The sequence below is a fragment of the Nesoenas mayeri genome (assembly GCF_963082525.1).
Source record: "Nesoenas mayeri genome assembly, chromosome: 1".
NCBI lineage: Eukaryota > Metazoa > Chordata > Aves > Columbiformes > Columbidae > Nesoenas > Nesoenas mayeri.
In genome coordinates, this window is record NC_137541.1 from 194,650,977 (window position 1) to 194,678,757 (window position 27,781).

Genomic DNA, 27,781 nt, shown 5'->3' on the forward strand with positions numbered 1-27,781 from the left:
GACTAGTTAAAGCCCCTGCTGAATACTTGAAGTCTGAACTACAGCAAATGGGCTACAAGTGATACTTACCGCTATTGATCAAAAAACTGAAATGCATATTGAAGTATTCAAGTGAAACACATGATGCATTTTGGGCAGGTAATTAGCAACGATGATTCCCTTACATTAAATCTAACTTATGGTCAAGCCAGGTGTTCAACTGGAGAGGCCCAAACAAAACTGTGATTACAATTTATGATTTTCATTTTTATGAACCGTGAGCACATTCTATGGCGGTTGCTTGCAAAAAACAAGCATTAATGGCCTAAGTTTTTATGTACTCACAAAGGGAAAAGAGCACTGGAGCTGTTAGTGATCTACTGGCTGTTGCAGCATTTCTTGATTACACAGGGAGGTAGAGTCACCAGAAAAAAACCAGAAAAATTAAACGTGTACATCTCCATCTACTTCCGAATTAGTGGTATATCTAAGTTAATACATACTCATGGACACACAAGAATAGCAGAAATTTAAATAAACTTGCTTAACAAAACAAAGCAACTGAAGCTTTATTTCTCTATATAGAAAGAGGTGTCCCTATGTGCATTCTTTTAAGCTAAGGAAAATGAAAAAGCCATGCAGCCCTTGGGAGAAATAAATCCTAAGGTGGTAATATATATACAGAGAAAGTTTCCCCTTTAGTAGACGATTCCTCGCAACAGATGCTTAACATCGTTTAGGAGAGCCCAACTTGTCACTACTTCATAGTAGAATATTCTACTACATTTTGTTTTCAGTACAACAGCAAAACCATTGCATGAACCGCCAGGTTGCTTGCATCAGTTAAACAAGAGCAAGTAACAAAACCTAAACAGCTAAACATTTATGTAGAAATCAGACTCCTTACGCAAAGTAAACACAATGAACACAACAGAACAAATGAAAAGACTTTTCTTCAAAAAATATCTTTCAACTTTCTGCAACTTCACATCTCATATGGCTTTTGAACGGAGGCATTAGTTAACAGAATTTTCCCACCCATAGTCAAGTATTGACTGTATTTAAATACAGCAACACAAGGAGAAACAGAAGTTAAAAATTTAGCATACCATATTACTTTATGTAATACAGCATTAAAATCCCTTTTGCTAAGGCTACAAAGGACAGATTTACAGTAATATGAGGTACCAGCATTTATGGTCAGAAAAGATGGAAAAGAATTATATAGCATTGTCATCAGACATTTGTCTTTTTTTTTAAGGGGGTTTTGGTTTGTTTTTTTACAAAATACATGTCTTGATGACCACATGCTTTAAGCTTATATTCATTTATTTACACATATATATATTTTTTATTTGTAGGGGCAATTGAGAGAGAGTCACAAATAAGGAAAGGACACTAAGGTTTTAATAAGGGCAACAAAAATGTTTTCACCAGAATAGATTCACATTACAGTACACCAATATTGACAGCATTCTCTTTTGTCTATTTTTGGTACATAAGATGGAATCTCTCTACATAACCTTATAAGGCTTCAGTAACTAAAAAGTAAAAAAACTACTAGTTTACAATTTATTTAAAAATTCTGAAAGACACAGCAAGTTCTAAACTTTAGTAGTGCTACTCATACACAACCATCCAGTTTAAGAACCCATTAAAAGAGCCTCCTTTCAAGGGAACTTCCAACAGCAGAGTTGTGCAATATGGAAGTCTCTTACTACAAGGGAAAATGAAATTACACATGGCACATTCTCATTCATATTTTGCAATGTAAAAAGTTACAAACATACCTAATCAAATAAATAATAAAAAAAGAATCTGAAATGTGTTTGTTATGTCTTCTAAAACCACTATGCAGAATAATGGAAACTTTCACTCACAGACTATTTACATGGTAATACCCAGGTGAGGGTACACACTGCTACAAAACTCATAAAACAAAGGGTAAACTTGAAATGTTTTCCATAGTAAAGGTCTAGCAGCATGACTATATCTAATGCTCTTGGTTTTCTTGATGGTTTTTGGAAGTTTGTTTTAATCTATGTCTTCATCCAGTTCATAATTGTCTTTATCATAAATGTCTTTTACTAAAAGAACCCGTACGAGCATATTTTCCAATGTGCTGCGGTCCAGTGAGGTGGCAGTGTACCAGATGGGACTCTCCGTGGAGACAGAGCACTCTGGCTGCAGGTAGAACATGTCCGTCCTCTGGTTCAGATTCTGTGGGCTGCAAAGGGGAAAACACAGGGGAGTTCAAAAACCAGCACGTTAGCAGTTCCAACATCCTGCACAAACCAAACTCTCACTGTACCTAGCCAAGTTAAAACAAAGACAAACCAAACCAAAACAGGTTAATGTGGAGAAACGCAGTTTTGTCCACAGAAGGAGCAGTGCCAGGTCTGACCCAAGCCCAGCCTCGTCCCACGTCCTCAGGGCAGCCAAAAGTAGACACCTGGGACTTGGCAAGTATCTAGGAGACCACAGACTCTTCCTCTTCCAGCTTTCAAAAATTTGCAGATCCAGGATGTGCTAAACCACCAAGTACTTTCTATCTATTTAGGAACCCCTGATGGACAGATGTTAGGCCTCTTTGGCCTAACACCAACATCGGTAGTTCCTTGCACCGCTGCCTCACACAGCGATCTCTGAATGAAGCGCCTGGGGTTCCCTTGAAAATCATGGACAGTAATTCTGAGGGATGCACAGACATACAATAAGAAGCTAAAATCCTTTCTCCTGTTTCACTCAAAGGGTTGGTCGTTTTAAGTCTTAAAATCTCTTAAATCCTGACCCTTTGCAGTTTGATCCAGTCCCTGGAGAAGAACCCTTTATGGAAATTCTAGCATTTTGTCCATCTAGGCAAGTCTCAGAAAACAATTTTCAATTCTATGTGTGTAAGTGCTCATTCATGCTCCCTCCTTCATAAATACTGCAGACTTCAGGGGTCAACTCTATTTCATGTTTCTTTGGTAAAAGTAAGAATTTTTACCGGCTCATCTTCCGAAACTGGCTGATAATGTTTCAGGCGTTGCTCTTCACCTGCTGAGGTGAATGTTGGCTTGTTCTGCTCTCACATAAATCGGATTAAGAGTCAGATAAGAGGCAAAATATGACTGTTCAAAATATCCTAATAATTTAAATATTTTAGCCTTCTTCCTACTTTTTTCACAAGCCAGTATTTTTATAGGACCAAGCAATGACACAAGTGTTGATAGCTGGGAATGAGAGGATCCTGAAATTCCAGCTGCAACTGTCCACTGATTGCCAAGTATATTTCAAACAACTGGCATTACCTTAAATTTTACAGTACCTTTACAATATTACCCTCAATTACAGCATTAAATTTGACAGTAATTTTTAAAATGTCAAGTATTTTATTAAAATTATGTCATCAAAGACATGAGGTATATGTCATAAGAAGTGTAAGCACGAGAAGCAGTCTGCTGCTCTGGTTAGCAATGGTGACTGTAAGATAGCAGGACTTGAAACCACACCACAATGATACATCGGATGAGTTTAAGTGCATTCTTTTCCCCAAAACTGAGGTGTTTTTAAAGAAAAAGAAATTATTTCTTCTCTTCCCCCTACTGGCTGTACAACTTCAGTTCAGAAATCCAGCCCTAAGTTTTTAACGATATATGTTCTACAAACCGTGACAGTAGATAGTGCGAAGGCAAAAAAACCCCAAGCCTCTGCAACAATCAGAATTAACTGAGTTTATGACAAGCAGGTGCCTGCATTAACAGACCTCATTTCTCTCTATAACATGACATACTTGCACTTCTGCCTACATTGTGCTTAAGTTCTTTCTTCACCTTTAGGAGTAAGATGTTGTTTCCTAACAATGTTTGGTCTCATACTTAATTTGATTTGTGCTGTACAGACAAAGTGATTTTATTTCTTTGGTATCACCTGCCTGTATTTCACTTAGAGTTACATAAAATCTACATTAAAATCAGTTACTCCAATGGCTGTTCCAATTAAAGAAAAGTATTTCCCATGAAAGCCCGTTTTCAAACACTTCCAAAACATTGACAACCAAAACTTCCAAAAATTGACAACCAATGATAGGACAAGGGGTAATGGGTACAAACTGGAACACAAAAAGTTCCACTTAAATTTGAGAAGAAACTTCTCAGTGAGGGTGACAGACACTGGAACAGGCTGCCCAGGGAGGTTGTGGAGTCTCCTTCTCTGGAGACAAAAACCCGCCTGGACACCTTCCTGTGTCACCTCATCTGGGTGTTCCTGCTCTGGCAGGGGGATTGGACTGGATGATCTCTCGAGGTCCCTTCCAATCCCTGACATTCTGTGATTCTGTGATTTAACTACTAAATTAAGGGTTTTTTTTAAAGAGTTGCCCAAGCTTTTATTTTTAATATATCAATTTCTGCGCAGAATGGAAGGAAACAAGCTTTTCTAAATGCTGAGTTACCACCAGTAATATTTTTTCTACTACTAAATGTTTTCAGCTTGCTTTCGAACCAGGTATCTCAAAAATATCTACATTTCAGATTCCTGATGACTTAACATGAAGTAAAACCACTGTCTCAATCCAATTCTTACTGAAGAGACAGGGACCTCACAACCAAAACCCTCAGTAGCAAAACCTATCAGATCCCTTGCTGGTAATTTTCTGCAGAAATACTTGGTGTTTCCATGTAAGAAAACTGAATCATATTGTCATTCCCAGATGGAGTCTTTGACAATTAACACTGAAGCACTCTGCTGCTCCCACACTTCTGCACACCTTGTCCAGATACAGAACTGCAGATTTCAATGCTTTCATTTATGTATTTTTCAGAAGATCTCAAGCCATTCCCTTTGCTTGAGTTTATTTCATGTTGCATCAACCCTGTATTATACTTACCTTTTAGACAGATAGCACTCAAACATTTTCACAGGGCATCTAGCTGGATCAGACGTGTTTTCAATTTGTTCGAATACTGGTTCATCATCTTCATGTTTCCTTTTTCCAGTAGTAATTTTATCTTTAAGAAGAAAATCAACAACATCTAAGCCATAACTTGAAGTTATTTTACATTTTTCTGTAAATTTCCCAGAGTGGGCAGCCCACCAAGTACCGTAACGTGGTCTCCACAACTGTGCACATCTGCAAACTGGAAACGCAACCCACAGCCACAACAATGTCACAGCATTTAGCATGGAGACCAGTGGGCTCAAAGGGATCATACAAGGCAGAGACCCTGTAGTCTCCATGTGCCACACATTCCAATTAAAGATCTAGGAGCTGGGAGCTGCTAAACTTTAGGCTCTGGCCCCTGGCAAGGTGCCCAGATGTCCCTCAGAGGAGCACAGTGTGGATGCTTCTGCAATGCTTAATTTGGAACTGCTGTAGTACCTTCACTATCAGCTCTGCACAGGGAAGACACTTGATATCGAAGACACGCTTTGCTTTCCATTGTTAGGGGATTTTTTTTCCACTGTCTAAAAACAGTGCCAAAAGAAAGTCTTAAGTGCTGCTCCACTGTTTTCAGGCCAAAATATTTAGTGTTAAAGTAGAACAGAGTATTCAGAAGAGCAACTGGTGAATGCGATCCCAGCTGTTTAATCCTCCAAAGGTAATCTTCCTCAACGCGAGAGAATATTGATCCTTCAAAAAAAGAACATTAGAGAAAATACACTGGATTATCCCATAAACTGTTCAGGTGCAAAAGATCAAGTTTCTGTTTATTAAAATTTAGCAAAACGCTCATGACAGAAGCATCTAAAAGCATATTTAATTATATGTCCACACTCCGAAAACCACCTCTTAAAGACACAGATACTGTTTCAAGAAGAGACAATCAATGGGAAATATCAGTACAGGCAATTTCACACAGAACACATTTCTGTTTAATTACAGCAGCTTTGCTTACAAGTGGCTCCCTCATGTTCTTACATAAAAACAAATGTTCAAGGGACTAATGTTAATCTCTTCAAAAATAGTGTATTTTTAGTTCATTTTGCTCTGCTTAGGAAAGGCCTCCAAATAGTTATACCTTCTTCTCATTATTTATGGATCTCTCACTGTGAAAGCACTCCTGGACCGTACCAGGGTTCAGCAAGGGCCCTATACACAGTTTCCCCAGTGCTATACAGATAAAAACCCACATCAAGAAGAGAGAGGAAAGGGGCTGGTCAGGACAAGCCCTCACTCAAGAGAGAATTGTGAGAAAGATGGAAAAAAGTGGATTCTGCAGTTCAGCAGCAGCATCAATCTGCTGAGGAAAATCACTGTTTTCTCCATCAAGTGACGATCCTCCTGAGCAGAAGGCCCATGGCACAGAGTCCTCCCAGTTGAGCTGAGGAAGACTAAAATACAGAGCTCGTCAGCCCTACCCACACGCAGCCCGGTGCTTGTCTGCCTGCTTCCCATCTGGGAAAAGAAATAAGTGCAGGTCGAAGAGCTTATTCTAACTTTCCTAAAAACGGATAATCAATTTAACATTAACAGGCGACGGCAAAACCAACTCTTGCAGCATGGATGACCAAGAAATGAGAAAATAAGAACAAGTCTTAATTGAACTCTTAGATGATATCCTTATGATTTTTAATCAATTACTATTGCAATGCATAAAACGTCTGTATATATCTACATGCTTAAGAATACAGAACTATTAAGAGATGAAAAACATACATGACCAAAAAGAAAATTACCATCTGGAAGTATGCTTGGTTGCCAACTTCTAAGGATTTTATTTAATTCCTGTTCAAACGTCTGGTAGATTGGATCAATAAATATGTTGTCTTTTCGATTACTTCCATATAAATACTATAGAAAAGAAAGAGACACAATATTTACAATTTCACATCAGAGCAAATCCTGTGCTGTAGGGTTCTTTTTCAGCACAATGCTTGCACTTCTAGAAAAAAAAAATCTAAAAAGAAACCAATGACACTTTTCCAATGTTTAGTAGTTAAGTTACCTCCAATATAACGTATGTTGTGAATTTCTAACAGGATAAGAATCATAGATTAATTACGACTAACATTTTTCTCTACATTTTCCTGTGTGTAACATTGTATCAGTGAATGAGAAGTTATTGAAAAAAACCACACACATGCACAAAAAACACCAAACCCAAACAAAACAAAACCCAAACACAACTCATTTATCTTTTCCTCTGCCTACGTCTTCAAAGGAAAAAATAAATCAGCAAGAATCAGTCATTTTAAATTAGAATTCTGGGCACTGACAGAAGCATCTTCAACACAGAAGTGGGAGCAAAAACCCCGACAATATATTTGTGGTAATGATACACAGCAGTGCCAGAAAAATGTCAGGATGGTGCAACGCGTGTGCCTGTTCTGCAGTCTAATTATCTTAACCCTCTTGACCTTACAGACAGAAACTCTTTTGAACCTTTACCAAGAATTAATGGCTGAGGTTTAAGACCAGTATTTGACATTATCCTCTCGAGACATTTCTAAGAAATGCAGGATTGGCTTCTAAGATTTTCCACTTCAGTGTTCTCTCTGCTTGAACAGGCCTGTTGCAAGTGCACACAATAAAGTGACAGACACAAAAAACGTATTTACCCCTGGAAATGGCATCTACTTCTGTACACATACTCGAAACAACATCAAACACAACGCTCATTTATACTAGATGGTTCAGCATATCTTGACTTCCTTATCTTTGTACTTAGTTTTATAAGGAAAAATGAATGAATACACTTCCCAGAAGCCTCCAATACATCATCCTGATTTAGATAACTATTTTATACTACTTGCTTGACTAATTCTTCAAAGCACAATATTCCCCAAATTGTGCTTGCTTCTTTCTATATATACCAGTTTTGATTTTATAAAGCAATTCTAAACCAGACAATATAGCTTACGATAAGCTTCAAAGGGTTTGCCCTTCTGTTCCCTGGCACATTATTCCTCCATGAATTTTCTTTTTCTCCTGTTCGTGTTAAACACTCACACTGAACGCTGGCAGCAAAACTGAATTAAGACTGAAAACTGGTTCAAAACCAATTCCCACAGAAGCCTGTGAGAACTGCACTAAGAATACTGTTTCCTGGTCCAGAATAAGCACCTGGCTAAACCCTGATGTTCCCAGCAGAAACCTGTGCAGCCCCCAGACCATGAGCACCCCAGAGTCTGCACAAGAACAATGTCACGTTCAGCCTCCCCTGCTACACGACAGCCACCATGCATCCGCACACCTTCCTTTCTGCACCACAACACCGTGCTCTGCCACTGCCAACTCCAGCCGGGGCAGGGTGACCACAAGTGGTTTCCACCTGAGAGGAGCTCTACTGAAATCACAGCGAACCGGGAGGAACTGGACAGGCCTCCGAGTCGCACGGTGCAGAACAGGCTCAATCACCGCCCACAGCACCTTCAGACAAACAACTGCCAAGCTCCATCAGCCTGAATTTTGCCCAAACTACTCCATTATTGCATGTGCGAAAGCCCCTCAAACCTCCCAGTCTGTACTGGAACAAAGAACGAAGGCCACAATGCATGTTAGCAGGGCAGGCTAACACCTTCTTCTAGATGAACCCTCTCCACTAGAAGCCCGCCTGACCATGCAACAATCTTTACTTTTAAGAGTGACATTTTTCAGGATCAGTACTTCAGACTTATCAAACCCATTACTGAATCATTTCTGTCTGGAAGCAGAACCAGTTCAGCTGCAAATGAACCTGAACTGAGAAAATGTACCATGCGACTCAGGGACCAGTTTGCTGGAACAGATTTTCTAAGTGCTTCCCTTAAGAAAAAGTTATTTTACAAAGTTAAAGAAACAACTTAAGACTTAAAGACTCCTGAGCACTTCCCCTGTGCTCAAACTACATTACATCCATGAGAAAAAGCTCTAACCTGAGCCCATACGTAGCCACACTGAGTGCAGTGGATCTGGGCGGGGGAGGTAAGTTCTCTTTTTCTAATTATGTTCCTCTGAAGAGAAACTTACTCTAAGTTAGCAAAATACTGATGATCTTTGGCATAACTTTATCCTTAAACGGCATCATTTAATCTCCTCTGAGTCCCTTTTGAGTTAAACAGACCCAATACCTTTTAAGTGGCAATTTATGCTTTTTCAGTACTCATGTTGGGGTTGTCAGATGGAAAGATGGACTGAGAAAATACTAGAAGGCAACATGGTTTTGTTGCACATTGTGACAACTGCGTTGCATTTAGTGTCCCCTTAACTTGTCTAAACCTGCTTGTTGAGAAGGGTAACACACATCCATGGACATGCAGTTTGCCATTAGCACACAGATGTTGGCTGCAGCCCTTGTCAGCTCAATGCTCCCGTGTTTCTGTCCCACTTGCTGCTGTCGGCCTTTGTGACACACAAACTCCGCAGAACAGGGCACGTCTTCCTGCCAGCCTGAACAGCACTGGCACAACCAGGCCCATGAAATGGGGCTGTTAACATCACCTGAATTAAACACTGAACAATAAGTATGAGCGCTAATTACAGCAGCATGGCCACAAGATGTTCCTCTAACGTTCCAGAGTTGTGTATGTGTATTAGGGCCCATGATAACTGTGCTGTGCCACACAAACTTTGCTTCTGATGAGATAAGGCAAATCCACAATGCTTTACACATAACTAGCTTTCACAATAAACAAACATCATCAAAGGCACAAAGAGAAAGGTGAAAAAGAAAAAAATATTAGTAAAGTTCCATTTTATAAACACATACCTCACTCTGTGTATTGTTGATCAGCTTAATAAGAGTCTTTTCAATTCAACAGAAAGATACAGGAACAGTATATCATGCAAGCGCAGAAGCAGAAAGCTGAATTTGAAACATGTCTCGTAGCAATATTGACTAAAATGCCAAAGAGTGAATGCTTGCTTCTCAAATTCAACCAGGAGGTAAAGATATCAACTAACTCCTTAATTTTGCATACTTGCCATACAGAAAAATTACTGGCAGTACTAACTGTTTTTAAAATACTTCGATTTTAAAATTGTTATTTGATTCAAGTCCTCTGCCTCAAGTAGAAAACAGTTTAAGCAAGATTGCAAAGCCTGTGAACAGCTTGCTTTCCATATCATAAGCATTTTTATTGCCTTTTAATTTAAATGAAATTTTCTGTGTTCTAAGCTCTGAACACTGCTTCTTTTATCTATGATTTGCCTCATGTATCAAGGATTAAGACATCTTCTAATTAAAAGATAAGCTGTGCAATAGTTTTTTTAATTATCTAGTGATATGTTGTTGTCTTCACATTGGATACATCTAAACTGACTCCCTTAATCTTCGAAATACAATGTAACTGCAATTTGAGGGCAGGGTGTGTGTGTAAGTCAGTCAATAGAGGAGAGCTGCCTGCACTCTACAAAAAAGCCTGTCTGGCCAGTCTGCAATATTTAGTAAATTAGACTCTCCCCAAAAGACACTCCAAATAGCTTGTTTCCACTATATCCTAAGTAATCGAATTAGTGAAACATTTAGAGATCATGCTTGGTTTCATTCTGTTTTTACATTTAACCATCTTAAGCAAACTGAAGCACTGCGTTTGGAAAAACTATGCCATTTTATACTGCAAATACCTTGCTTTAACCCAGCAAGAAGCTTAAAATGACTAAACTATACCAAGTTTACATTTGAGTTTTCAGGATGGGTCTGCAAACTCATTTTCTGTACAGACAGCTTTCTACAATGTCATTTTCACAGCAGCCTCTCTGTGTTCCAAATCATAGTGATCATATCAAGAATAGCTCCTAGCCAATAAATCCACATTATCCCCATTCTTCCACTGAAATGGATTACAGTCGAACAAGCAGCTCTGCTTCCCATCTCTACAGCCTCGACTAACCTCCTGAATCCCAAGACACAGATAATAGATGCTGTCAGGTGCATAGTTCTCTCCATTTGGCCTTCGGATTTCATTGACAAAATGTGTCAACCCATAGTTTAACTCAGCTGAAGTATGTGATAATAGATCTTCCTTTAATTTCACAGACTTTGCTGCAAAATAGAGAAAAAATGCTACATTATACGACAGAATTATTACACAGTGAGGGTGGGATGGGTTATTTTTGGTTTGGAAAGCAGGAAAACAGCTTGATACAATAATGAATAAACAGGCCTGAATGTACTAAGTAGTACAAATGTTAGTCTATTAAAATAAACAAGGTGACTAAAGTCTAATAAACCAAATGCAGTATCACCCAATGATGAATGTACTGTCACGCACAGCTGAGGATGACACCCAAGTGGCCCAAGATGCTGAAGTGAAGACAGTGCTGTAGAGGGAGAAATGGCAACTTCTGAAGATCCAACAGCACACCACCACAGTGCTGAGATGCACGTGGGAGCTGAATAACAGCAGGAGCAGAAGCAATGGCCCTTTTCCCTCACTGTGCAAATGTTCCCACAGAGAAGCGCTGCAGAAAGGGCAGCTCCATGGGAGCGAATGTCACCTCGTGTCTGAGCTCCACAGCCAGGTGATACCTGTTTCAAATGGAGATCTCTATCCAGGACAAAGAGAAGGTTGCCCCTCCCTTGCAATTTAGAAGTCCAGAAAAGCTGTGAACTCCAAGGTGAGTTAGAGCATCAGGAAAAAACAGGATGCAAACAAAAAATCAAAATGGTGGCGGAAAGTCAGAAGAGCCAGGAAGGTGCTGCCCTGGCCTGCCTGTGAGATGCAGCATTTTGAACTAAGTAGGGAAAAATTCTTTAGGAAAAAAAGAGCTTGGTGACTCTGTGGTGAAACAATCCCAGTTGTTGTGGAAACATTATGGACATGTGAAAGCTTCTATTAAAAATTCCAGCTGAAAATCAGATGACTATAGCAATTCTGCCTACCAAATACAAATCTGAACGCTAGATTTTTGGAAGTACTTACTTGATTTCAGTTCCTCTAGTTCTGGCAGTTGTTCATCTAAACGTCGAGACTTTACCCAGTGCTTCCATGCATTTACACCGTATGCATATTTGAATGGAAAACTACACTCTGAGTTTTCAGAGCTGTCATCGTGGGACTGGTATTCTGACACCGCTTTCCTCTTCACCCCCTGCCAGCGAAGAACAGTGGTTAACGCTGTGACAGCTGCTGACGGCAATGTCGCAGAACCTGGGCAGAGCAAGGGAGCTGCCGGCCAAACTACCAAGTTTCAGTGTTAAGAAATACACTCAAGGCCTTCGACACTGTCTCCCATAATATACTCCTGCAAAAGCTGGTAGCCCGTGGCTTGGACAAGTGCACTCTACGCTGGGTTAAGAACTGGCTGGAGGGCCGGGCCCAGAGAGTGCTGGTGAATGGGGCTGCATCCAGCTGGCGGCCAGTCACTAGTGGTGTTCCCCAGGGGTCAGTGTTGGGTCCAGTCCTGTTTAATATCTTTACTGACGATTTAGATGAGGGGATTGAGACCATCATCAGCAAATTTGCTGATGACACCAAGTTGGGAGGGAGTGTTGACCTGCTGGAAGGCAGGGGGGCTCTGCAGAGGAATCTGGATAGACTGGAAAAATGGGCTGATTCCAATGGGATGAAGTTCAATAAGGCCAAGTGCCGGGTGCTGCACTTTGGTCACAACAACCCCCTGTAGCGCTCCAGGCTGGGTGCAGAGTGGCTGGAGAGCAGTCAGGCAGAAAGGGACCTGGGGGTACTAATTGACAGGAAGCTCAACATGAGCCAACAGTGTGCCCAGGTGGCCAAGAAGGCCAATGGTATCCTGTCCTGTATCAAGAATAGTGTGGTCAGTAGGACAAGGGCAGTGATCCTTCCCCTGTACTCTGCATTGGGGAGGCCACACCTGGAGTATTGTGTTCAGTTCTGGGCCCCTCAGTTCAGGAAAGACATTGAAGTGCTGGAGCGGGTCCAGAGAAGAGCCACACGACTGGTGAAGGGACTTGAACATAAGACCTATGGGGAGAGGCTGAGGGAGCTGGGCTTGTTTAGTCTGGAGAAGAGGAGGCTTAGAGGTGACCTCATCACTCTCTATAACTACCTGAAGGGAAGTTATAGCCAGGTGGGGATTGGTCTCTTCTCCCAGGCAGTCAGCAATAGGACAAGGAGGCATGGGCTTAAACTCTGCCAGGGGAAATTTAGGCTGGATATTAGGAAGAAATTCTTTACAGAGAGAGTGGTCAGGCATTGGAACGGCCTGCCCAGGGAGGTGGTGGACTCGCCGTCCCTGGAGGTTTTTAAACTCAGATTGGACATGGCACTTAGTGCCATGATCTAATGAACGGACTAGAGTTGGACCAAGGGTTGGACTCGATGATCTCTGAGGTCTTTTCCAACCCAGTCGATTCTGTGATTCTGTGATTCATTCAGCAGGTGGCAGATTCTGTGTTAAACACCCTTCTGAGAACAGTGTTTACTTAAGCTCACAGATATTTCTAATACATCTTGCAAACTGGTTCCTAATGCAGAATATTTTCTGAAAATGGAATTTCTGTAGTGCCTATATCATATTAGACAACAAACACATGATGTACCAAATAATTCAGTGCATCTACAGGATTTCTTCGTGTGAACATGCAGGAAGTTAAAATTGCTACAAATTATGTCCAAATGTCAACTTTTAGGCTCAGCTGAAGTCATCTATGGAAAAGCCAGCACTGGTCTCCAGTTAAAGCATGTCCAGCAGGGGATATGCAGATAATACCAACAGTTATACTCCAAATTTAAAATTAGAAAGGCACATTTATTTTTAGGAACTCTTATTAGAAGTTGCCTGTTTTTTTTAAAGCTGTGATATCTACAGCAGTTATTGCAACAAAACCACTTGAGCTTTGTGCCAGGCACCAGAAACACTATTTCCTGTCAGTTTTCTTCTAAATAAAAGAACATGACTATTTTACTTGCAATGCCTAAACTTAGATTTTTTTGACTGAAAATAAAACCTGAGAAACTCAAAAGCACATGAAAAAGAGGATTTTTTTAACCATTTTATGCATCAGATGTTATGACTCCCATTATAAGCCATGGTAATACCAACACACTTCCATTTTGCTATCAAATTAAACCAAGAAAGTTTTCTTCAGAGCAGAAGGTAGGAAAGGATTACTGCGATCACAACAAGTATATAAACACCAGCACGTTATATCAACAGTTCTACCAACATGAAGCAAAGTGGGGTCAGAATTTAAAAATGACACTCCTATTAAACCAACGGTTAACTGCAACAGATAGGACTGAAATAGTTTTATTATTTGAAGTATATCAATTTACATCATAGAGATGGGGTATTAGGTACGAACAGGCAATAACATGTTTTAGAGCAGCATGAGAACTGAAGAAAAACAAACACACATCACCTGGCATATTTCTGCCCATTTGAATGTTACATGGTTGTAGGTTTTTTAACACCACACCAAAATTACCTTCTTTTTGGATCGAGGCCTTGGCTGTTCCTCATACTCTTCCCCAAAAACAGGAGGTAATAGAAATTCATTTTCTGTATCAAGCTCCTCAGTTGCTGAAAATACATTAACAGAAACTTGATAATACCGGTTTGAAAGACAACTATATAATTGTGCATTAACATACGCCTTATGTCATAAGGGGTCTGCAAAAGCACATATATGAAACATTGCCAAGAACTAGATTTCAGAAAGAGGAAATAAACCTATTCATATTTTGAAAGTAAGGCGAAACTATCAAAACATTTATTTCTAAATAAATTGTAAAGGATGCAATACTGAACATTTTCAAGCCCTATGTCAAGTCACTAAGGCAGCATTTCTTACTATGGACCCTCAGACAATTCTTCCTGCCTAGGCAGCCTTCACTATGAAGAAGTCTAAGCCATGGTGAAAATAAGCAGCTAGGAGTGGAAAAAACACAAATTATCTTACTATAATATATGCATATAATACATGTCCACGTATTTCCATAATTTCTATTCATGATTTATATTTTATGTAGCACATTATACCTGGTTAAAAACATTAAGAATCAGAATGTAAACTCTTTCAGAAAAGCTGGTTGTAGGCTGTATTTATGTAAGTGGTGGAGGTCTAGGTCATGATGGATTACAGTAATTTTGGTAAAGAGAGAGACAGTAATATTTCAAAATACCATTTACTTAACATTTCAGGGGTAGGCTGAAGGACCTATTTCAGGCAACACAGTGGAATGAGACAACATAGGAATAGATTTCATGTTGCAAGTTCCAATTTTTTTTTTACTTTGCTGCAGATGGTTCATACCTCATTTAACTATCAAACAATTCCTTTATTCAAAGCTGAATACTCTTCTGGTGGTTAGTCTGATTTCACCACCTTGCTACTCAAGACACCATTCAAACCGGTCCAGCTAAAACAGCACTCACATGCAAAGATCTAAGAACTGTGCCCTAGACTGAACATCAGTTCTCCTGCTTCCACAGAGAATCTCATCTCAGAAGCACTTCAGTGTAACCAATATCTATTACAAACTGCTATTATTTACTATTCCATTTTGACCTTTTTCCTCCCATAGTTTTTCTTTCTCATGTACCAAGCCTCACCTATAAAGACGGTTAAAAAAAAATCTAGTATGCATCCTGCTAGTAAACTTCCCAAGACTAAGGTCAGATTACACCCCAGATTTGATCTTTGAATTAGACATACAGCAAACTGAGAAACTCAGTCTGGACATCTAGTGCAGATATCTATGGCACAAGGCAAAAGGAGACTTTCAACATCAGATACAGAAGCTAGCCAGGGAAGGTATGAGTTCTGTGTCCAAGAGAAGCTCTGTCAAGGCAGATACTTGCTAGAGCTGGGAGCTTTTGTGGATCTTGGATTGATTAGGACATGATGTAAGGAAACAAACACTGCTGCCTGCATTCTGTAGAGAGTGGTAGAAACTGTAACACCTAAAACCACAACCTACTTTCAACAAATGTCTCAAAGTAGTGGTTTTCCTGCTAATTCAGGTAACTCTGCCTTTTCTCAAATACAGTTATGGACATTAGTGAGATACTAAAAAGTAACAAGTGGAGCACAATATAACTGGTTTGCTATTTCCTAACAAACTTGACTGGAAAATTTACCCTTGTGTCTTTTCTGCTCTAAACCATCATTTTACTTGCCATGGAAGCACCTGGTGATTGAAGAAAGCATTCACTGTTTTCCACGATACAGGCCATCTGAATCTTTAAATCTCCAAAATATCTTTCCTAAATTCATGTCCAAAACCAAACAATGCAGCCAAGTTCTTTTGTGAAAGGTTAATACCCCCTTTTCTTCACATTCTGTTTCAAATACTGTATCTATGAAGATGGAGGAATGCATTCAGAAGTCCTCAGTCTTGCAAGGGCACAAAGTTCTACCTAACAGTCAGTCAAGTGGATCTTGCAGTCAAATTGAGTTTCTCTGAAACGATGATGAATCAAAGTACAACTGCTGCCCACAATGTCTATTTCACAAATTTTATTAAAATGACATTAAAAATACCTCTCGGAAAGTCTATTTCAATATCAAGGTCTGGTTCATATGGAACATCGGGCAAGTTCGTCTGTGCCTCTGTTTCCGAGTTTTGTAGATTTGACTCAACTATCACACCTGTGAATAAAAATAAATAAAATTTTTAAAAAAGAAAAACCTCTTGTATTTTAACCAACACATGAATTAGTCAAAACAGGGCAGATTTAGAACATTAGCAGCTGAGTGGTTCTGAAGCTGTTTGTTCTGTTCATCACCATCCCAGGTTTCATTGTTCTTGGGATCTCAGATTTACTTCTCCAATTTCCTTCAAACGGAAAAGACACTTACTCGCCCATCTGTCCTTCATTAAGATGAGCCAGCAAAATACATACAGACAAAATCAAATACTTTGGAATCTGGATCATATCAACCAACTCAAGCACAAGAAACCTATCTATTTTTCTACACAATTCTGTCTGCAACAGAAGAGACTTTCAAATCTGTGAAAGAGATGCTACAAAAGCAAACAAAGGCGGCAGGCAGAGAGAAACAAAAGCCTGACCTCTTTCAAACTTCCGGCAAAGAGAAACTTCTCCAAATTCAGTTCTCTGCAAACGAGCAAGCTCTGATCCCATACATCTACTCATTCAGCTAACTGCACTTAGGAAAAGAGAACAAGGATCTGCAAATGACAACCCTGCAGCACTAGCAGAAATGTCCAGCTTTAGTGAGGGAATGGCAACAGTTTGGAAAACAATAAGCCTCCTGGCACTGCAGCACGACTGGTCTAAAGCGTAAGCTCATGTCATTTACCAACATCCTTTGAGATGTGTTGAAAGAGCTTGAAAAAAGATGCAAAATTTCACCTGAGTCATGGAAAAACCTTAAACTCTTGATTTTACAAGAGAAGACAAATTCTTCTGGGAAGATACAGAAGAGACTTGAGGATTTTGGCAGGTAGAGCCAGGGAAGAGGGGCAAAGTGAAAATATCTATGTGCACTGTGAAAATACCTTTACAGCATATGCGAGACTTTTTGATCTTCAGCTGTAAAGTTGTTCCAGACAGTTGTCTCCTTTTGGGTGAGCTGGTGGGATGACAAGTCATTCCAGCATCACAACTCCAATGACCCATCAGCTGACACACTAGTGTCTTCAAAGGGATGATACTTGACCATCAGGATCAATCAAGAGCCAAAGCATCATTAGGTCACCTGGTTTTGTTGACCACAGTCCGCTTGTGAAACATACATTTCTCTTAGTTTTAACAGTCCCCACTTCCTCACATCCAATGTAAAAATGTGCCTAGTAACGTGTTACTACAAAGAGATCAGATCCCTGTCACACCCCACCTTGTTCAGAAAAAGTTGTGTTCACACCTGTAAGACACAGTTACAGAGATCACTTTCCCTAAACTTTTGACTTGAGTTTTTCTGGGAGTAAGAATGGATTTGGTATGGCTTAGTTTGACTTATGCTGAGAAGAAAACCTGTGTGCAACCCCAGATATCACTGTGTTTTAAAGACAAAGGTCAGGTACAGCACACTGAAGTCACACAACAGACTTCAGAAAGTTTTTTGTATTTCAAACGTGCTAAGATGATCTTTAAATAATTAAGATTCCAACTTAATATAATATCTCAATAATAGCATTGTTGTACTTAAACAACCTTTCCTTAAAATAAAAAAATAAAAACCCAAACCCTTCTTTTGATTCACACACACAACCCCAGAACTCCAAAGAGTCAACAACTCGGGAAGAAACTCACCAGCCACATCAGAAGCTTCAGCTTTTCCATCACATTCAGGTACCATCTCTGACAAGTTCAGTAGCTCAGTTTCCAGAGGATTCGAGGGCACTTTTCCCCTCAGCTCTTCTATTGCTGCGAAGATTTTCTCACTGCTATCCAGAGTAGTGGGCAAGAAAACTGGAACTGGTACCTATGCAGACAGGGAAAAAGAGAGAGATAGTAAAGAAAAAATGCTGCAACAAAGCATGAACAGCAGTCAACACAGAAACAAACTCTACATCCCTCTTCTAAAAGACAAGAGTTAATACATACTAGAAACATATCACTTCAGTGTGAGCTAACAAAAGAATGTTGACAGGTTAAAAAGTTCAATATAAATGACTGAGAACAGAAGGGAAAGCAGGAAAATACAGAATGAAATCAAATATGACAAAATATCGAGAGTCAAAGTAAGGGGAGAAGGGACTTTGGAGCTTCAAACCTGTCTGACTGTAACAGTTTAGACAAATCAGCATCCTGGTTTGGTGGCCTGCTTGTGAAACACGGAACTTTAGGAATTCATTTTTTCCCCCACCATTTGGATTAGATTTGGCACGTAAGTGATAACAAATTTACCTTACATATATTTTCTTTTACTGGTACAAGGTTCATTCTGTTTTACTTTTCTTCCTTCTGTTTATCCCATTCAGCCATCCCTCCCCAGCACAATCCTTCAGTTTCCCCATTACCACAACAAACCTTGCTGGTTTATGCTTATTTAGCAAACTCAAAAGTATCGCTCAGAATCGTTTCTAAAAAGCTCAGCAGCACAAGACTTTGCTGCTGAAAGCAGGCAGGCAAGTCCTAGGGAACAATCAGGAAATTAAGTGCCACTGTTGGATTTCTAATGCTTTGTCAGCAAGTGGTGCTGCCGCATCCTGCAACCCTTCAGACGGGCCAGAACAACAACAATCAACACGGCACGGATGTGAACAGATGCCAATCTAAAAATCGAAGTCTCACTTACAGGAACAGGAACTGTTGTAGGAACAGGAACATTTTGACTATACATGTTCATAGGCACTGGAACGTAGACAGGTACAGGAATAGGCACTGGGACATATTCTTTTTTCCAATCATCTTCTATTAAAAGAAAAAAGAAAAAGGCAAACACTGCCAGGTACTTAAATATAATTTACACCTGCAGTTTAGGGAAAAAAATCAGAATATTTGCAATATGTTCCAAGTCAGTAACCATTAAAAAAATTTGCAATGAAGAAATTAATACAGTTCAAGAGTTACCTGTCTGACAAGATTTTGTCTGCATATGAGGTTTACAGTATGTGGCTTTTGTCATTGTCAAAGGCTTGCAAAGAACTGCCTTGTTCTTCATTTCTCTGTTGGGTGTTGGAGAAGGTGGCGGTGCTGAGCCCTATGGACAAATGAAAGAGAACGTGCTGTTGCACCACACTGATTTCAAGTTCTTTATTTAATCTATCAGTTGATACTTTTCATATAAAAGCTACTGAACAGGAAGCTCATAACAGCACCAAATATTATTCTTTAATTGCAAGCTGTTCTACATTTCTAGCAATGAGCTGCCACTGCCAGGAACAGAACAGTTGTATTTTGCACAGTCAGAGCTACCCCTTTGATTAACAACTTCTGGCTCATTTGCCTTTTTTTTCTTTTTCTTTTTTATTTTTTTTAAATTTACGATACTCTTAAGATATTCTTTTAACATTCTTGTCTAAATGAAAGTGTCATGTAAGCTCTAACTTTAAAATAATTGTAACTGTAAAAAGAATTCACTATAAGTAAACCAGCAAACTTTTGGCTCAAGGTCTAACCTTCTTGAACTATGCTATAATCCAAAGATCATATTTTTAAAAATGTATGCCTAAATGAAATCTTGCTAAACAATTTTTTTAAGTATGAACTCCGAGCTCCCCCTGCTGGCTCTACTATAGTGACAACTAATACTTGGGGACATCATATAATGCTCCAACTGCATCCCCACAGTCAACAAGTAAAACCCTCTTGTTCCAGACATGGTTTTTGTCCCCTAGCCCCTGTTTTAGAACCTGATTTAAGAAACAGGCTGTCATTTTTGTCTGGTAATATGTACTAAGATTAGTCCCACATATCCTTTTAAATATAGAAAGTCAAGTCATAGGAACAGCAGTAGACTACTTCACAGAGGAGTGCACTTGTAAAATATATTAAAAAATATAGTATCACACATACCTTTTATATGATTTTTAAACATTTATGGACTGAATTAATATCACTCAACATAAAATAGCAATATGACAGTTTAGCTTGTCTGATGTCTAGTTAACTAAACAATCTTATTTTCTGTGTTTTTCATTAATATATTTTATAATTCCACTTAAATCTAGGATTTACCTTGGAGAAGCCTATTCACATTAAAAAGGTGAGTCAATTTTTTCATGGAAAAATAGGCAGTTCTGAGATCTTCCAAGTGACAAACAAACCAAATCAAACCAAACCAAACCTAAGTTTCAAACAAAATACACTAAGCTAACTGAAAAAAAGCCCCAAAAACCCAACCAAAAAACCCACCACCACCACCACCACACTTTTGACAGGCTGACAAAAAGTGGAACTGCAAAGGAAGGCTGCTGCTCCACTCGTGATCCCACCCGCCCAGACAAACCTGCACAAGGTTACGCTTCCCTCCTCTGCCACCTGCAAAGTCAGCCAGACCTTGAGCACCAATTATTCTGCTCTTGGGAATTGTAAGTTAAGAGCCGCAGCTTTATTTTCAGTCTTTCAAAGCTGAGATATAACCTTAGTATTTTAACTGACCAGTGAAATTCTCTTCTCTTTCTACACTCAATAAATACACCTAATTAGTCGAAACATGTGAACAAAATGCACATAGTTTGTGGATTAACTTTTAACCAACACTTTCATAGACTATAGACATAAAATACATGGCTGATGATTTGATTTCCCAGAAGATGCTGAAAAGACAAAATACGAACATCCAAAAATTTAATTACAGCTACCAACTCCATAAATTTAGCCCAGAAACATTCAAAGTTACTGGTTTTTTTTTTTAATAACATCCTCTTCAGCTACCACGTTCTTAAATTTTAAATATATCTAATTCTGTTACACATGTATTAAATTGATGTACTTACTGTTAGTTTTGTTCGAGGGGTTTGACAGCCCTGATCTAAAAACGTAAGAAAACATTTTTAGAAATTTCTTCCCCTTTTTCAGAATGAAAGAAAACGTCAGTGAGCAATTCAGACAACATGTCATTAGGATAACACTGAATTAACGGCACCGATTAGTACTGTATCGCAGGAAAGAAATGCACATAAGACTTTGCATTTGTAGGCACCTCACTACTCCAACATTGAACTGCACACAAAGGCAAACGCTACATCAGTGCTCTATCCAGATGTGAATACAGCCTCTTCCAGAAAAGTAATGACCAAAACGTTCAAATATTAAAATGGCCATACAAAGAAGTTGTGTTGCTATAATTACACTAATTAAAAAGATGATTTATTTGAACTTTGCCTGACTTGCCATGTAAATCACATAAACACGCATTCAGCTCCCATCAACAAATTTAAATGGTACTATTGCCAACAAGAAAAAAAAAATATATATTCCTTTTATCTAGATACTTCCATTCCATTCTCATTTAGTTCCATATAATTTATTTCAATTCCGTTTAATTTATTTATTTTTTCATTCACAGTGCGTTTATCTGTTCTGTGACCAAAACACATTTTGAAAAGAAATGTTTCCACAGAGCAAGTAATGACAAACCAGAGCACAATGGAAGAGGAAAATACTTTCTGTCCCCATTATGATGTGACGTGAAAACTACACTTGACCTAAAAAGATTTGTTTTTTAAAAAGTGAATTCAAAACTGTTTGATTACCTGACAATGTTTCAGCTCTTGAAAAAGCAACCAAGAGCTAAGATAAAAAATAGCAAGCAGCTCAAGGATGTCTCTGATAATAAAGGAAAAAGGGTAATCTCTAACACAGTTTATTACAACAAATAAATAATTCACGCAGCTTTAAATTTTTCATTTAAAGGAAGCATCTTGTTTGCCATTTAGCAGCCATAGAGCAGCACGTACCGTAGTGTAAGTTCTCGGGTCCTTTTTGGGTTGCGAGATTTGGTTCGTTTTGTTGGCAGTAGAAACGGAGCAAACAGTGCTGATCACAGAAGTGTTTCATCTCACCACGCCACTGCACTTTCTCTTTGAGAGTTCCTTGAGACTTACAACAGTCACATCGCGCAGCCTTAATGCAAAGGAAGATTTGGACATTTTTAAACAAGCCTTGGAAAAAAATTATTTCTACATTTTAAAAGGTTATGTTTTTAAGAGTACTAAAGAATCATTACTGCTACAGTTAAGTCTCGCTCATGTAGGCTCCACGGTAGTTACCCTGCCTTGTAACCTGTGTGTACAGGCACATCTGCCACTTTATTTTCAACTGTCTGCTGGGGTTAACACGCAGAATGAATCTGCTTTGTTTCAGTAAGTCTTTGCTAAGTCTTTAAAAATTGCTCATTTCTAGACAGTCAGCAAAAAATGAATTCTGTGTATCAATTTTAATTTCCCTGAAGCATTTTGCAAAACAAGAGCAAAAGGTGACTGAGGCTCATTAATGACTCGCTTGAACTGAGAACGAGTTGTTTTTTCCCCCCAAAGTTTAGTTTGGGTTTTAAGTCATAACAGAATCACTTCTCTAGGTATCAAATCAGAGCCCTTTAGTGTAAATAATTTTTATATTTTCATTATTTCAGTAGTTCAACAACAATTTAAGTTTCCAATTATTTAGTTCATAAACAACAATACTCTCAAACTAAAGAAGTTTCCACAAAATCTAGTTAGCATACAACTCGAAACTCAAAACTTCAGTCTTCTGTAGCCCAAGCTAAACATTTAAGTAACACATCTTTCACCAGCCTACATGATATTTTCATGAGGTATCACTAAGACAAACTTTGTTTTTCTCCAAAATAGATTCCACTGAATTTAACTAGCCACACTATAAATTATCTGTACAGTGGTAGCCCCAGTTTAAGATCTTCAAGTAAGCAAAGAATTGTTAGCACTGCTGCTCCCCTTGATATTGCTCGCAACCTCCATTCTAAAGCAGTCCTTAAAAAAATAAAAGCTTTATGGATGCTCGGGAATCAAAAATAAGTCAACCTGATATTATAGCCAAGAGAGGAAGAGGGAAATTATGATAGTATGCAACATAAAACATTAATACATAAAACCATACACAACATTGCAATTATTCACGAGGCTCTGATGGCTAAAAAAAAAAAGTCCAACTGTAGTTCTCACGACTCAAAAAGAAGTATGATCAGGCCAATTAATTCAAAGTTTAAAAGTAATTAAGCGTTGAATTCCTTCTTTGTACTTGAACAGTGCAGCACCATCCTCTGGCAATGTAGGAAGTTCAGCTCTCACTTGTAACTTTCAAATATTTAAGCTGCTACAGAGAGAGACTCAGCTCTAAGAGTATAGCCAGCTTTAAATTGAAAGCAATTAAAGCTGTGTTTTCAGGATGACCCCACACTAATCACCAGGTGCCCCTGGAAGGGCAGGTATATCTGGTCCCCCTCGTCCGTGCAGGGTCTGCAGTGATGCTTCTGCACCCACCGGTACCTGGGGACCCCGCAGCACCACATCACCTCCAGCCTCCCTCCGGTTCTGTTCTGTTTGTCACTTTGACTTTCTGCTGATGCTGATCCATGGTTCATTTTGCAGCAGAGTGGGACAAAACAGCAAGTAAGTTGTATTCTTGGAAAGAAGTGGGGAAAAAGATGAAGTGTGGAGTGTTGACAAAATAGCCTAGATTTATCAGTTCAGGGAAACTGCAAATTCACAGCTTCAATGCAAATGCATCTTCCAAAGCCAGCAAAAGGCTGAAATACCAGTAGAAAAAAAAAAAAGTATAATTCACTCTATTCTGACCTGCTGCACACTGCTTGACTATCAATGCGCCATTCTCTGCTCCGTTTTCCCTCTCCTTCAAAGAAAGAAGACGGTGATTAATCTCGTCAAAATACAGCAACTACAGCCTTCTTGCAACTGTTTTCTCCCTCTCCTGGTTCTGCTCTTTTGTTTAGGCCTTTGAATAAGTGTATTATTGTCTCTCCTGGGCTGCTACTAAGGTATTGAGGTGAAAAAAATTTGGTTTACTTCCACATGGGAATGATGATTCCCTAGCAAGTCCAGGATTCATTTATAAGGATGCTTCACTACTTATCTCTACATTTACTACACCATAATTCTGCACTCATGCTTGTAGTCAATACTACATACCCTTCCATGCACTGAAGCCTCCTACTACCTGCTTGCTCTCCACACTTCCCTGACCATGAAATTAACTGAAACCAAAAGTGTAACAATGATTTTTCTCTCCTTCCTTCCTTCCGGCACTATATGTTGATTCAATCTCCAAAATATCTGCTTTCAAGTCTGCTCTACCTCTGTGTTTCCAAAAGTCCATCTCTGTGCACCAATTGCATGTAACTCTTCTGCCACTCGTGACTGTTGGTCCAAATATTTTCTCAGGTCCAACTTCAACATGTTCAAATGGGCATAGTGATTAGTATAAATCACTTATGTTTGCCCCAAACCTGGTTTAAAAACAAAGTTTTCACATATGGGGCTTTTATTTATATTTTTAATCCTCCAATGACCAATTCCTAAATGCTCTCCAGTGGTTTGGACTGGTATTAATCTGACCTAATCTTAGCTGGCTATTCTGAGTTCAATCCACAATAAATAGGAAGCAAGAGATGTTACAAGAGTGAGTGACTGTAAGAGAAAGGAGATCAACCGTTCTGCAACAGGACCTGTTTTAAATTGGGATGCCTAACGATGCAATGGCTAAATTCGGACAACAGAAATTCCACAAAGTTGTCTTGCTGCCTTTACTATTTAGATTAACGCTGGCTCCACTGTTTCAACTTTTACCACTGTTGACCATCACTGCTTTCTGGGCTCACCAGCCACAATCATTTTTCTATGCCTTACACTCTAGTTTCCCATCTCCTCCTCAAGTCTTTGTGGAACACATCTGACCTCCACTGAATATACAGTCATCAACGTACCTGCTCAGTCCAACCAGTATTCCACTGTAACCTCGAATCACCTGTAAGCACACGTCAGCTGTAGTATTTTCAGCAACGTTTCACAATGTATATTTAAAGAAACAGATTTCTATCCTGTTCTCAGATCTGTATACTCTTTTTCAAGGTACTTTCAATGTTCTAGTGTAAGTAACATCAAATGATTGAAACTGCCATCAAGCATCAGGTTACTAAAATATTTATATCAAAATGTTGCAGGCATTTTTCAGATAAACATCCAAATCATGGCATGTATTTGAAGTTTACAGAAGAAGCTCAAATAACTTAGGTAGCTAACCTCAAGACAACACAAATGTTACTTGTCTTAGAGGTGCATGGACACCATAGAGTAGAAGTTTCCTCAGAACTTGGCACCAACTGGTAACTGTAGCTGTCACCCAACAGATCATTAGGACTGAAATATTCTTTTACATTTCAATTCCTCATATTAGGTTTGAAGAAAACTTTTAGGTAAGTCTGATGTGCTTCTAATACATCTAAGTAACAGTCTGTTGTGCTTTTATCACTACCTTCTTCTGGCTTTTTGAGAAGAGAATTTTGGCATTTAGGGAAGCTCTCCTATAATACTTAATTATTTTTAAAAGTTAAGATGTTTTCCAGATAATACTACATGAGAAAGATGTGTCTATAAAAAAAAGTAGACAAAGAAGATGGAGACAAACACTTGTTTAATGAACACAATGCTGGTGTTAAAACATTACTGGGTTATTACTGCTTATTTCTCTTCACGTATACATTCATTAAAACTCCAAAATAACAGTGGACATTGCATAAATGAGACAAAGCTCATACATATGTAACTATTCTTTTAAGAAGCTAACAGACAAAACAGCAAATGAAGTACAAATTTGGGGAGGGGTCCATATCTATTTTGTCTTCCTATATTCTCATCATTACCTATTTACGGCTAGGTAAGAATATCAGCTAACAATGCACTACCAAATCAAGGTATCTGGGGTGACTACTTATAAAAGAGCGAGAAGCTACCAGAAAGGATGTAATGGAAAAAAACAAAGAGACAATTTTAGCAAAATACCCAACTTCCCAAAACCTATTATTACATGTCTTCCCTATGTAATAAAACCCAAACTTTTATAACCAGAATTGAATTACGAAATGCCTTTAAGAAGTATTTGGGAAAGAAAAAAATTACAACAATTCAACATCACTTAAGCTTGTTAGTGGAACTAGTGTTAAGATTCAAAAAGTAAAAATATCTAACACTTCAATACCATCAAAAGTATCAAAAATTAGTAGTTACCAGCAAGTCTGTTTATATGAAATTGCCTTTTCATGGCATCATGTCTAACTTTCCTGTACTACAGGACCAACATGATTTCTTCGGCAACTTAATGGGCCAATCAAATTATTGCCTTATCCCACGGATCAGGAGGATAACCTGAAGTCAGAGTTTTCAAGTGGTTCTCAAACCGGATTCAGAGTACAAGCTTCCAGAGAAGGTTAAGCATATGAATCTAGTTCGGTATGCACACCCTCAGCCTATATTCTTTCCTGAACTGGTGAGAGATTTCTAAGGCACACCAAAGCTTTATTACGTCCTCTGTCAGAAGGCACTTTTAATGCAGGGTTAAATTTCACCTCATACCCCAAGTTTTAAGGCATATGGGTTAAATATTATTATATTAACATTTTAGTGAGATTAAGAATTCGGCAGCCAAGCTTCGTCACCCTATTTTCACATTAGACAGAAGAAATTCATTGTGGTCTTCAGTAGTTTTATTTCAGGAATGTCTAACAGGACCCCTCATACATTATTCCAAATGAAGACTTAACAGTGTTTGGCTGTAACGATTCTGGAACCAGCCATTCCAAAATATCAGATATGTCTTCAGATTCGGCTCTTTTATAGTAGGTAGATCATCTTGAATTACAGGACTTGTATCTAGCCCTCTAGCATTTCAAGCTTTTTATTGCCTTCCAGGCTGTGCACAGGTAAGGTGATGAATTTTGTGCTGTCTTTTTTTTTGTAATTGCATCCACCAGTGTAGTTCTTGTTTTGATTATCAGTGTAGCTTTCCAAGATGTTCACACCAGACATCAACTATTTTATCCATGGTACTAATCGCAGGTTAAACCCAGTCCAATTTCACCTTTATTTCTTTCGAAACATGAAAACAAAAAACCTCTTAATGTGAACTCTTTGCTGGTTGTGCTTCACAAGGTAGTTAAGCTTCCAGAGATTTAGAAACAGATGCCATCTGTTGGATTTAAACTTTTATTAGAAATCCATTTGGTCTTGCTTTTCCCTTTGGCATCCTTTCCATTGGGGAATACTGAACAATCAAAGCCTCTGCAGTTCAAACTGTGGGAGAAGGGAAAAGGCAAAAAAGGAGGCAAAAACAGGAACAAGAAAGATTCTGCTAACCTAGTTTATCATCAGTCAAGTCAAGGTTTCATCCAGTTGCTATTAACAGTGTTTTCAACATTCTGAATACCCATTTAAGAGGTTTTGACAAGAAAAATATGGCATCAATTGAGGAGAAAAAAATGGAATTGTAAAGTAACAAATATACATAGTAATTCCTTGGTTTTCTGTGACA

At 38.8% G+C, this 27,781-nt stretch overlaps 1 protein-coding gene across 2 annotated transcripts in view; it reads right to left on the bottom strand.

Annotated features, from left to right (window-relative positions):
* Window positions 1-580: 580 nt before the first annotated feature.
* ZMYM2 (zinc finger MYM-type containing 2) overlaps window positions 581-27,781 on the bottom strand; it is a 70,252-nt gene continuing 43,051 nt past the window's right edge. For both annotated transcript variants that reach the window (XM_080345629.1, XM_080345628.1), the window contains 13 exons: window positions 22,180-22,345; window positions 21,217-21,251; window positions 19,349-19,478; window positions 19,074-19,189; window positions 18,086-18,257; window positions 16,350-16,457; window positions 14,292-14,386; window positions 11,806-11,974; window positions 10,774-10,925; window positions 6,640-6,754; window positions 5,342-5,593; window positions 4,850-4,970; window positions 581-2,206 (listed from right to left, as the gene is read on the bottom strand). In XM_080345629.1, the coding sequence (XP_080201755.1) occupies window positions 2,014-2,206; window positions 4,850-4,970; window positions 5,342-5,593; window positions 6,640-6,754; window positions 10,774-10,925; window positions 11,806-11,974; window positions 14,292-14,386; window positions 16,350-16,457; window positions 18,086-18,257; window positions 19,074-19,189; window positions 19,349-19,478; window positions 21,217-21,251; window positions 22,180-22,345 (1,824 nt within the window). In that variant the 3' untranslated portion in view covers window positions 581-2,013. The remainder of the gene's footprint in view (window positions 2,207-4,849; window positions 4,971-5,341; window positions 5,594-6,639; window positions 6,755-10,773; window positions 10,926-11,805; window positions 11,975-14,291; window positions 14,387-16,349; window positions 16,458-18,085; window positions 18,258-19,073; window positions 19,190-19,348; window positions 19,479-21,216; window positions 21,252-22,179; window positions 22,346-27,781) is intronic.